This window comes from Vicugna pacos, chromosome 2, assembly GCF_048564905.1.
Source record: "Vicugna pacos chromosome 2, VicPac4, whole genome shotgun sequence".
Taxonomy (NCBI): domain Eukaryota; kingdom Metazoa; phylum Chordata; class Mammalia; order Artiodactyla; family Camelidae; genus Vicugna; species Vicugna pacos.
In genome coordinates, this window is record NC_132988.1 from 71,950,412 (window position 1) to 71,962,730 (window position 12,319).

At 43.7% G+C, this 12,319-nt stretch overlaps 1 protein-coding gene across 1 annotated transcript; it reads left to right on the plus strand.

Moving 5' to 3' along the window:
* Positions 1-4,056: 4,056 nt before the first annotated feature.
* On the plus strand, positions 4,057-12,319 carry ODAPH (odontogenesis associated phosphoprotein). Its single transcript, XM_072948635.1, has 3 exons — positions 4,057-4,211; positions 10,221-10,609; positions 12,179-12,319. Exons 1-3 carry the CDS (start codon positions 4,145-4,147, stop codon positions 12,317-12,319), a joined length of 597 nt encoding a protein of 198 aa, XP_072804736.1. The 5' UTR covers positions 4,057-4,144.

Consider the following 12,319-nt stretch of genomic DNA (forward strand, 5'->3'; position numbering starts at 1 on the left):
TATAATAAACTTGAGTGTACCCATTACCCAGATTAAACAATTATTAAACATGGACAATCTTGCTGCATCAATACCCCCACTCACTCCCCATCCTCTGAATATTTTGAAGTAAATCCAGGACAAAATACAATCTGTAAATAGTTCAGCATCTGTCTCTGAAAAGTAAAGACTCTATTTTGGTTTTTTTTTTCTTGACAAAGCCATTTATTATTATCACACCTACAATAATCACTTAATATCATCAAATGCCTAGTCAGTGTTTACATTTCTCCAACTGTTTTCTTTTTAATGATTTGTTTATTTAAAACAGGACCCAAGTAAAGTCCAAATATTGTAATTATTTTATATGTCTCTTTAATCTCTTTTAATCTTTAATTTTCCCCAAAACTCTTTTATTTATTTTGCCTTGAAAAAAAAATTGTTAACAAACCAAGTCTCTTGTCCTACAGTACATGGGTGAGTTTTAAGGATATTTTTACAGACATAAGTTGACAGAGTGTCAGAGCCCACCTAGCACAGTGATTAGACCAAGAATTCTACAGCCGAACTGTCTCTGTTCGTATCATGACTCTACCACTTATTAGCCACATGACTTGACCTCTCTGTGCCTCAGTTTTCTCATCTTTAAATGGGGATGACAGTAGTACCTTCCTTGTTGGGTTGATAATTAAATGGCTTAATGTAGGTGCAATAATTAGAACAGTGATGCTTAGAATACAGCAAATGTTATATAATACAGATGAGGAAATTGAGGGTCAGTGAAGCTGACTGGTCCAAGGTCTCACCGCTAATGGGGCAAAGGAGAACACTGATTTATCCCACCAGTTTCATGCTGTTTCAAACCACTGGTAAGGGCTCTCACGTAGTGGGCATCCCTCTGCCCCTGACCAAGATGTTATTGCCATTCTCTTGTTAAGTCACTGGGATGGCTAGGTACCATCTCTAGGCCTGTCTCCTGATCTGCAAAATGGTGGAGTTGGAGATGTGTCTAAATCGCCTGAAATCCCTTTTAGGAGAAATCCTAGCAGAAGATGCCCTAGCAAGCCCAGCAGAAGAGTCATGCAGGCCATCCCAGAAGCAGCACCATCAGACGGGCGCCAGCCACAGAACCTTTAGATTCCCCGAAGGAGCATCAGCCCCGGTCCTTCCTACAGAGAACGCCGATCCACCCCCAGGCCTACGGGAAGTCAGCCTCGCAGCGCTCGCTACTCCCTTAGCCTGACTCAGGGGCAGGCCCGGTACCCACCGTTCCCCACATTACCTGTCATCCTGACTCATAGCGGCCCTAACGACAGCTTCCTGAGTTACTCCCGTGGCCTGAGAAGGGGAACACCTCCCCTAGACAGCTTCAGCGGTTTCTGCAGCAGGAGACTAGCCACACTGGACATGACTGTAGCTCGTCTTTGCTGCTCCAATCTCTGGTGGCAAAACAGGGACTTCACCCCCACAGGACTGCAGAGATAAGCAAGGCAAGGTGCAGGCGACCATCCCATGGGCAGACATCCCCAGATCCTTGAGCATGTGAAAGGCAGAGCAGCACAGGAAGCCACAGCTAGAGCAGTCCGGTCTTTCTGAGCATCGCTGGTCTAAACCACCGATGGCTGGTCCCATTCCACCACCATTACCCACCCCACACCAGCCGCCCCCATCTCAGGCTGCTTGTTTCCATTTCAGTGACTACAGAAGTATGGTTTATATGGTCTCAATTTGAGCACCTAACATAAATTATTTACCAAAAACCGTTTTTATTGTATCCAACCCAGTATCTTCAGAGTTTGAGCTCCCTGAAATTCTAAACAGATTTTTAAACCACTAGGAAGGAGGGGGAGGGAGACTGGGATGAGGAGCAAAGTAGGAGTTGGCTGTGAGATTCTCCCTGAAGCACAGATGTTTGGCTCCAGTTGAAAGAAAGGCCGTCCTGAGACAGGGAGAGGCTGCTTTCCTTGCTGACATATTTCAGAAGCATATTTATTAGAGGCAGCTCAATGCTCACAAATCTGCTTGAAATTCCTAAAGTCACCCCACACATTTCTGGTCAAGGAGCACATGGCTGTGTCTTCATTAACCATAAACTCCCAGGTTCTTATTTAGAAGAATTGGACTTATTAAGTGTCTTCATGCTAGTCCCCTAAATCTGCAGAGCAGCAGATATACACATGAAAGTGAGAGAGAATATAGGTGTGTATTCATGAGTGTTTTCCAGAGAAACAGAACCAATAGAATGTGTACAGAGAGAGAGAGAAGAGATTTGTTTGAAGGAACTGGCTCCCATGTTTAGGGATGCTGGCAAGTCCACAATCTGCAGGGTCAATCATCAGGCTGGAGACCTAGGGAAGAGCTGATGTTGCAGTTCAAGGCCAAAGGAATGTCCTCTTGCTCAAGGGAGGTCAATCTTTTGTTCTCTTCAGGCTTTCAACTGATTGTGTGAGACCCACCCACACTATGTAGGGCATTCTGCTTCACTGAAAATCCACCCATTTGTGAATCTCATCCCAAAACATCCTCACAGAAACATCCAGAGTAGTATTTAATCAAATATCTGGGCATCACGTCCCAGCCAAGTTGACACGTAAAGTTACCCAGTTCAGGGGGTCAGTGGAGGGGAGAAAGAAAGGAGGCGACATTGTCCTGAGCTCAGATCCAAAAAGCAGGGTGTGGCAGAAAGCTAGAGACCCAGGGAAAAGCCACCTTCCTGACCACAGGTCCTTCCCTGATAGGGACCAGCTGGACACTGAGGGGCATGAACTTGCGTGCATAGGCTGAGACCCTTCCCTGCTCCCTCCCCAGACACCCTCTGTGGCCCCAGCACCTACACCAGACCTAGATGTGGCACAGGACACGTGGTCCACAGAGCCACTGAACCTGGAGGACTGAGCTTGTTCCAGATGTTCCTTACTTTCTTTTCAAACTGCTGGCAAATCATCCATTGAATCCTCTGTTCTAAAATTTTGCCTCAAATTATCATCAAGCCTGTGGAATGTACCATTTTCTAGCTAGTGAGTGTTTGCATTCTTCTTCATTTCCATTCTCAGTTTACACAGAATCCCTCATTAGATTGTCAGCCCTTCAAAGCCAGGGACTGCGATCTGTTTTGTTCTTTCTGCAATGGTCAGGAAAATGTTCTGCCCAATGTGGACGCATTTGATTGCATGATTTAGCAAGTATAGCCTCCTAAGAGAACAAAGAATTAGAGTCACTGTAATTTAATTGCAGCCACAAGTCCCTTTCACCCACCAGGCACTGTGGTTGCAGCTTTCTGTCAATCACCTCTTTTATCCATCACAGTAATCCTCTGAGGGAGATATTACCAGCCCCATTTTACAGATGAGGCACCTGAGCCTTCAAGTCTCAGGGGCTCACTCATGGTCACCCAGTAGTTTGAAAAGGAGCCAAAATGGGAGCCAGTTTTTTCTAATTCCAAGGTCTGTGCTCTTAATCACTTGTGACCATCCCCTCCCACTCCTCCAGCAGCTGACAGCAAACAAACCAGGCATCTTAGTGACAATTTGATGAATCAAAAGGAGCCATGGGAGGACAACTCACTAAGTTAATCCCCCCAGATTTTCATGTCGTTTAGACAGGGACCACAATGGTTGCCAGGGAAGGTAGTTCTCTGCCCCTGCAGCTCTTGGCTCCTGAACAAAAGCAGAGAAGCCATAATCCCTAATCTGAGGTCTGTGAACAAACAGCCTCTTCAAACCACGTGGGTCACGAAGCACCTGGATAACGCCCTCCCCATTCTGTCTGGCTTTGGTAAGTAAGTAAGTAAGCTACAAAGAGGGAAGCGCTGCTGGGCATTTCCTGCGCAGATTCTTTCCCTTGCTGAGGGAGATCTGTGTACACACAAGTAAAGAGCAGGCACTAACAGGGGCGAAGATTTGAAGGAATTAAAAGGATAGCGGGGGTGTGGTTGCCCACAATCCACCTCCAAGGACGGATGAATGATGTTTGGCTGTCATTACGAGAAGTTCTGGTTGCTAAATACTGTCTGGTATCTCCTTTCTGATTTCTTACCCTCACACCGCAGGCTCTGATCACTGCGGTCCACTATGCAAATGCAGACTCCTGGAATCAGGCTGCGGGTGACTCACCGACCCCTTTAAAGCCACGTTGGGCAAGGTAGTGACTGCTCAGGGCAGAAGCCATGGCTCACAGACTCAGCTACTCCTACTGCCTGTTGGTCTGCTGGTTGGTGGTAACTGTGGCAGAAGGTAAGGGTTTTCTTTTTATTTGACTGTGGATCCACTAATTAATAAGTTGTGTGTAAAGACAAAATTTGGTTCCGTGATTATACATATCCATGAATTGGAAATATTTACGTCAGCTTCCATCAGCCTGTGTGGTCAGAGAGAAAGAGGTTGAATTTTATCATCTGAAGACCTTGGTCCTAGTCTCAGCCCTAGCTATATGACCCTAGATTCACTTAACCTCTCTGGCATCTGCCTCCTCAAATGTGAGGTGACAGCAGTAATGATATTCATTCTTATGGGGGTTGTGAGGACCAAAAGAGCTGTCATGCAAGAAAAGCTCTTCAAGCTTCAAGCACTGTATGAATACTAGTAATGACTGTTATAGAACTAACAATTTCCTCCCTGAATTACAACAATGGCCCCCTCTGTATATCCCCAACAGCATAGTAATTTGCCCATGGTGGGTGTTTAGTCTGTTTATTAATTGCTTTAGTCAGCTGTGTCTTGGTGCTACAGCGGTGAGCATAGACTTCTTTCTTTAGGCTTATATTAGATTCAATTTTTCCACCGCCCCTTTCTCTTTCCTTTCCCCCACTACAAAATGTCCAGGTGGCCTGTGCTGGAGAATTGGTTTGCAAACCCTGGGGAAAGGAAAGAAAAAGATAGAGAAGGAAGGGGGCAGAGAACAAGGGAACCTGGGGGACTGGGGTCTGATGTTTATTTCACAGTTCACCGTAGTTTAGAACTAGATACTGTCAGGCAGGAGAGTCCCAGGAGTCAGACTGCATCTTCCGCCCTTTCCTCATGGCCCTGGGGCTTTGCATGGGTTCAGCCAGAACCTCGTCATCCTCCGTAAGTTCCCTGTGCCCATCTCCCAATGCTCACAATGAGCGGAGAGGGGCAGGGACATCAGAGCTGGTGGTAAGACTACCAGAGAGCACCTTGCCCAGTCTCTGCATGAATTCTGGCGATCAGAGGGTAGGAGACATGGATAACCAAGAATACCTGCCCAATTCCCAAGACGAGGCGCATAAGCATCACCTGCTAAAAGTGACATCTGAGAGATGCATCATAAAACAGATCTTGTCACCTGACACCTTTCCAGAAAATGAACTACTCTTCAGGAAACTTTGTAACTATGTGGCTACATAAGTTATAATGAGATCAGAGATTCATTCACATTTAAAAAAAAATCTTTAAAATGTGAGAATTGACTTCTGATTTTGGCTCACTCTTCCCCACTGTCCCTCAGACTGGCATCGAAGTCTTTCAAATGCAGCTTGCAGCTTCACTCTCTCCAGACAGCCCTGGTCCCAGGTCATTGCCCACTTATACCTGCCCTGGCTTGGCCAGACGGGGTCATGTGGGGCAGTCCAAACTCACCCCGTTCTCTCTCTCCTCCAGGGCAGCAGCTATGGCTGCCGCCTTGTCCTGCTTTCACCTCTGTTGATTGTAATTCCGCTTCCCTGATGGTGTGTAAATGTCACTATGACATGACCTTCACAAAGGCTTTCTTAAGACACAATTTTAAAACTTCAGTCTCTCTTTCACAGAGGGATTTGAATTCCCATAGCCATGTGTACATCACCAATGACATGCACTGCATTCTGCCCTGTATTTACAGATCCATGTGTTTGTAGCATCTCCCCACTTCTCTGTGTCTTTATCATCTCTGCACCTGCCACAGCACCTAACATAAGAACCTGCAAACTGTTGAAATGACTAGGCCTATAGCATAGGGTTGAAGGAGGCATGTGTGAACTTGTGTGAACTGGGCTCAAAAGTCTTTATCTGTAAAACCAGAGGTTTGACGAAAGTAGCCAGTCACCCCGCAAGTAGCCAGTCACCCCGCAAGTCTACAAAAGGAATAAAGTTGCAGTTATTGTAAGCAAATTGTATCACAGGACGTATATTTCTCTCTGCTTCAACTCTGAAAGCACTTGAGAATTTTTCTAATACTCCACATCAAGTATAAAGCTTACTTCTCTTAAAAATCAGGATGGTTCACTACAGACCAGCTATTGTCTGCCCAAATAACCACAGACTACAGGTAATTATATTTTTTTAAAAAGGTCATCTCATCCTTACGTTCTTTTTCTAAAGTACTAGTTGTTGGCATACTATGAATTTCATGTCTAGACTATAATAAACCCACTTAAAATTGATGTCCAAACTCAAAGCAATATTTTGGCTTGATTTTTTATTCTACTCTAATTTTAAATGTAAGTTATGGTTGCAAATTTCCTGGGACTAGAATTAAATCCTCAGTGAGCTTCACAAAAGTCTACAGAGAGGAACTCATTCAAATGGCCAGCATCTGCCTGGCCATTCATTTAGTTTATCAGCTCTGTACTGGGCACCACTCTAAGCCAGAGACTGTTCTAGGTACAGAGGACATAGCAGTGACCAACAGTGTCCACAGTCCTTATATTCAAGCAGGCTGGTTCTAATAACGTCCGTACGCTTTAGTCCTATCAACAGTGCACAAATTGTATGTATATCATATAACCATATGGGTCCAAGAAAATGAGGCTCATGTTAACAATAGTTCTCTGTAACATTCAAGGTTAGTAATAACAGCTAACAACTACTAAACGCGTGCTGTGTGTCAGGCATGTTCTGAGCACTTTACTTGTGTCATTCCAGACACAACAAGCCAATGACATAGGGAGTAGTATTTTCTCCACTTTACAAACAAGGAAAAGAAGACCCGGAGAAGTTAAGGAAGCTGCCCATGGTCACACGGTTATAAAATGGGATCCTATACTTTTCGACACTATGCTACTCTGCCTCTAAGAATGTTTTCAATTTGCATTTAAACATTTGACCTACTTTGGTTTAATTAAGTTTGCAAAAATGTTCTCGTCTTTGATGTTCAGTGCCTTTGGTGTCGTGTCAGTATGTTACATAACAAGAAACTTTTGCTTATTAATGATTGCATCATCTTTGAGAGGTAGGAACGTGTAACTTTTGCAACTATAGAGACTGAGATTTCTCTCAGTCGAGTCCCCTGCAGGCACTGCGCTAGGGACAAGGGGCACAGTCTATGGGATGGTCTCGCAGCTACTTCAGTGCAGGAGGAATGTAATCACATGACTGATGATCAGTATTTGCTGGACAGTAATCACACGACAGTATGATGAAAGTGGACTCAAAGGGTGCTACGGCAGCGTGCTGCCAGGGGCCTTGAGCCAGCTTCTGGGGAGAGAAGACCTCCCTGAGGAAATGAGATGTGAAATCTGCAACAGAGCAAAGAAGGCAGGAAAGTGCTCCGGGCACCTGGAACCAGCTTCTTAAAAGCCCAGGACCATTGATAATTTTTGTCAAAGTGTTTTTGTAGCATGGAGGAAACAGAGTCAGATTCCAATGGATTAAATAGGTGGGGGAAAAAATGGGGTCAGACGTGTGTAGACGTCTCTTTGAAGTGAGAGAAGCAGGAGCCAAAGAATTTCAGGCCGATCACTGATATTCTTCTCTCTGAAATATGAAGCTGAGTAATCTACTTAGGTAGAATTTTGAAGAGAATTCTTCGAATGAATAAAGAAGAGTGAGAATTTTGAAGGGGCTTTGATGAGACTGTCAAAGGTTTAGGAGACAGGGGGAATGGAGCCGAGCAAGGATAAACAACAGAAGTGATGAGCAGTGTTAACTGGGGGGAGACCATGAATAGCACCAACCCACTCACTCAGAGGTGTAGCCTTAACCTTGTAAAGAACCGGTGAGTTTCCCAAACTCAGAACACTGGAGCGAGCCAACCAGTGACCTGAAATAGTCGCCATGTATCTAGTCTGCTGGGATGAGGTGGATTTATGTGGGTTGGTTAGTAGGACAAGCTTGTATCTTAGTCTTGAGCCCTTAGAAATTCCCAGGAGAAATTCTCAAGAGAGCATTGATTAATACTGGATATCCCCCCGGAGTCAGAGAAACACTGTCTAGCGGCTCTAACACCCCATTGTCACAAGGAAGATTTGGAGAGTAGCGAAAGGTTTTAAGACATGAAATGAGCACAAGAGGTGGGTGTTTTTAAAAGCTGGATTCCAGCTAATTGAGAGGCAGAGCCCAAGGCCAAGCCTGATCTGACAGCAAAATGTCAAAATGCAGCTTAAGTGTAAGACTAACTTCTCCCAGAACGACTGGATTCTCAACAGAAATTTTCATGTTACAAAGGTTCAGAATCGATCTGATTGTGGAGGGGGAAAGAATGAATAATGTGAGATTTAATCAATCATCTTCTGTAGTTGGAAATGTCTTAATATGATTTCAACTATAAGATCTTAATACTTAGGAGCCTGGGTGGGTATGGGAGAAAAGGGTCAGTATTTCATTCAAGAAACAGACACCCATTCAAGCTGGCTTAAAGAAAAAAAGAAACTAGAACTGGAGATGGAATGACTATTATAGAGAGTCCCAAGAACCTTAAGTATAGCCAGCCCTCAAAAAAAACAGCCCTCAGAAAGTCAAGAGCCAAGATCACTCTCACCATCGCTCTGTTACCACATGGTGTCTTGTCTCTTTTTCTCTTTGAGAGGCCTTTCCCATTTTACAGCTTCTATAGAAAGAGTGGCTTCTCTGTTTATTCAGCATTCAATGGGTCAACACCTGACACTCCAGCCCCTGCCCTCCACCTTCTATTTACATCTTCCACTATCTATGTCTCTTTGTTGAAATTCTCAAGTGAGAATCCAGTCACGGGCCAGCCAACGAGTGAGTCAAGTGTCTGACAGCAGTCCAGCCAGCCGTAGCCAAAGGTGCGTGGGACTGACCCTTCCAGGGGCTGCAGGTGAAGCAGAATCTCTAGAAGAGGCTATGAACATAGGCAGGCAGTAAGCATATCCAATACAACCAAGAAACCTGAATTCAGCTGTTCCAAAGGTGAGGGGAATCTAGCTCTTTTTAAGTGCCTCAGAAATCTCAACTTCCTGTGAGGAATTCATTTTTCCATCGTTCACACTTAGCAGGCCTTCCAAGGCCTGTATTGGTAAGTCTCTAAGGAAGTGAAAAATAGTTTTCTAAAGGAAAGCTTGCTTTTTCATAGGCAATTTAATGATATGACACCACTATAGGGAAGACCCTGACACTGGAGATTGATCCAAATTTCTTCTCAGAGACTAATTTCATCCTTGTCCTCAGAGCTCATTCCCCTGCTGCATGTGGATGTCCTCTTCCCTTCTCTTCAGGGACTGATCTCACTGCTCAGGAAGTGAAGGAGGTCTTTTGAAGTTATGGCCTTCACGGCGGGCCCTGGGAGGCAGTTATTTTTAATTTTCTCAACATTATTATATTTTTTTCCACTGAATTTTCTTTATTTATTTATAACTTATGCACAATAAAATGCACAAATCTTAAAAATACAGATTGCTCATATATGTGCGTGTGCATATAAATGTCTGTGTGTATGTATTTTTGTGTACGTGTGTGTAAATATGTGTGTGTATCTCCATATCATGTAACAACCACTCAGCTCAAGATCTAAAGAACTTACTGGTTACTTTTCCACTAAATAACACCGACCCTAACCCTAAGCTGTTTTTTACTTTCTTTTTTTTTTTTCGCTATAGATTAGTTTTGCTTGGTCTTGAACGTCATATAAATGGAATCTTACAGTATGCAGTCTTTCATGTCTTCTTTCGCTCAGCATAACATCATGGGAGGCACCCACGTTGTCGTTTTAGTAAGTCTTCCTTTTCATGGCTGAGTAGTCTTTCATTGTATGAGCATGCACAGTTTATCCATCTTCCTGGTGATGGACACTTGCATTGTTTCTAGGTTTGGGCACATAGGAATAAGACTGCTGTGAACTCTCCTGACCTAGTCTTTTGTAGACATGAGCACTCATTTCTTTGGGTAAATTCCTCAGCGTGGGACCACTGGGTCATAGGAGTGTCCATGTCTCATGTTGCTGACCTGGGCAGTTCTTTGAAACCTGACTCTTGAGTTCTCTCTTCCACTCACTCCCCTGCTACCACCTGAAGGCTGCCCTCTGCTTCTGCCATCAGGCCTGTTTCCTGACTTACACTTTCCTCCCCACAGGACAAGAAGGGGTGGTCACCCCTCCTGGAGACTCACAACATAATGCAGACCCTACAGACTGCCAGATCTTTACACTCACCCCTCCCCCCACCACAAGGAAGCCAGTGACGAGGATCCAGCCCATCACAAGGACACCCAGGTGTCCCTTGCATTTTTTTCCGCCACGATGCCCCAGAGTCCACCTTAGGTTTCCATACAGACCTTTCCACCCTCCGACGTGCAACCACCGTTTTCAGATCCACCCATTTTTTTGGCCACACAGGCGCCTTCCTCCTCATTATCGTTATTTTCCCAGGAGACCACTCTGGAGAGGAAGTTCCTCTGAGGAAAGCCGGGCGAAGAGAGAGGCCCCAGACATACTGAAGGAAAAGAAGCCCATGATGGGGAGGGTAAAGCTGAGTGGTAGAGCGCATGCTCAGCATGCCTGAGTCCTGGCTTCAATCCCCAGTGCCTCCACTGAAAAAAAAGAAGCCAGTGCCTCAGGAAGGATGAAGAAAGGATTTCTCTTTTCTTTTTCAAAACTAAAGCTGTTGGATTGGAAGATTAAGCACCTTAAACACCAGTGACTGGAAACTGTTCTCCTTGTCAGCAGTAAAGATACTGTTTTATAGGTTATTCATCTTTGCAAAATAGGAGCAGTAACTATGTTAGTCTTATCCCCAACTTCTCATGATCACAGGATTTTATGCAAGGAATGTTCTAAAATGAGTGGTTCCAGTCATTTCTATCATCCTGAGATGCCAGAAGAATCAGCTCCATCTTCTAAAATAGAGTGAAGAGCATTTAAAAAGAGATTGTCATCAACCAAACGGAGATGTTAATGACACTTTTTCATAGTCACTGGAAAACTTACAGGACAAAGTGAACTTTAAAAGAAATTTTTTTAAAAACTGAAAGCTTTACTTTATTCTCTGCTTGACAGTGGTTATTTATTCGTTTTTATTGAGGTATAATTAGCATAACATTACTTTAGATTCAGGTGTACAATGTAATGATTCAATATTTGTATATGTTGCAAAATGATCGCCACAATAAGTCCAGTTAACATCTCTCACCTTACACAGTTACAAAAAAGCTTTTTCTTGTAATGAGAACTTTCACAATCCACTCAGTTTTCTGACAACAACAACAAGAAAGAAATTACAAAGATTAAAACAAAACAAAGTAATGAGGAGTCTGACTATAGATAATACTTAAAAGATTCTATAAACTAAATTACCTAATCAAAAAACCTCTTTTTTTAATCTGTACTATCTAAATCCATTTTTCAAGCAACGTGTGCAAATTAGCTTGATGAATGTCTCACTGTTTCTTCTGTTATCATCATTTGGATACCAGCTTAAATGATATACTTCCCCTAAGACTTTTAACATCATTCCAGGTTCAATATTCCAATTAAAAGTTTACCAGGATGTTCTGGTAACTCTAGAAATCCACAGGCACAAATTCGCACAACTGGAGGAACCTGGTGTTCTGAGGATGCAGTGTAAGTAGTAAGTCCCACAGACTGCACTCCGGTTATTCCTTCAGCCATTCCGCAAAATACCGCCTCCTGTTTGTGCTACTCACCTTGCCTGTAAGGTAGGAACTTTGGTTTCTCATATGAGGTCAGTGCTTACACCTGTTCCTCCCAAGAACTACATGCAAAGATGCTGCTGCTGCTTCTACAAAGGAAAAGAAAAAAGAAAAGAAAAGGAACATAAAGACCTGAGGACACTGGGAATGCCTGGGAAATGAAAAGAGATATGAAATCATCATGTTCTCTTTTCTTGCTATATGGAAAGATAAAGAGAAAAAAGACCCTTGCCCTCACTCACTTTATAGCAAATTTTCATTCTAAGAACAGGTGTTTGTTTCAAAATTATGATTAAATAAAACTTGTATCTTCTTTGAAGTCTTCATTAAGTAAAAAATTCTGTATTTTTGAATACACTTGCTCTCCCCTTCTTTTTGGTTAGTGGGGCATAATCAGAAAAGGGCCAACCTTGGGCAAACTTGAAGATGGATCAGTGCTGTATTTGAATCTCCCCCCATCCCTGGACCTCTCTTCACGACGGCTCGCTCACCTCCCTCTGTTCACCAGCTGTTCAGCGCTCTGA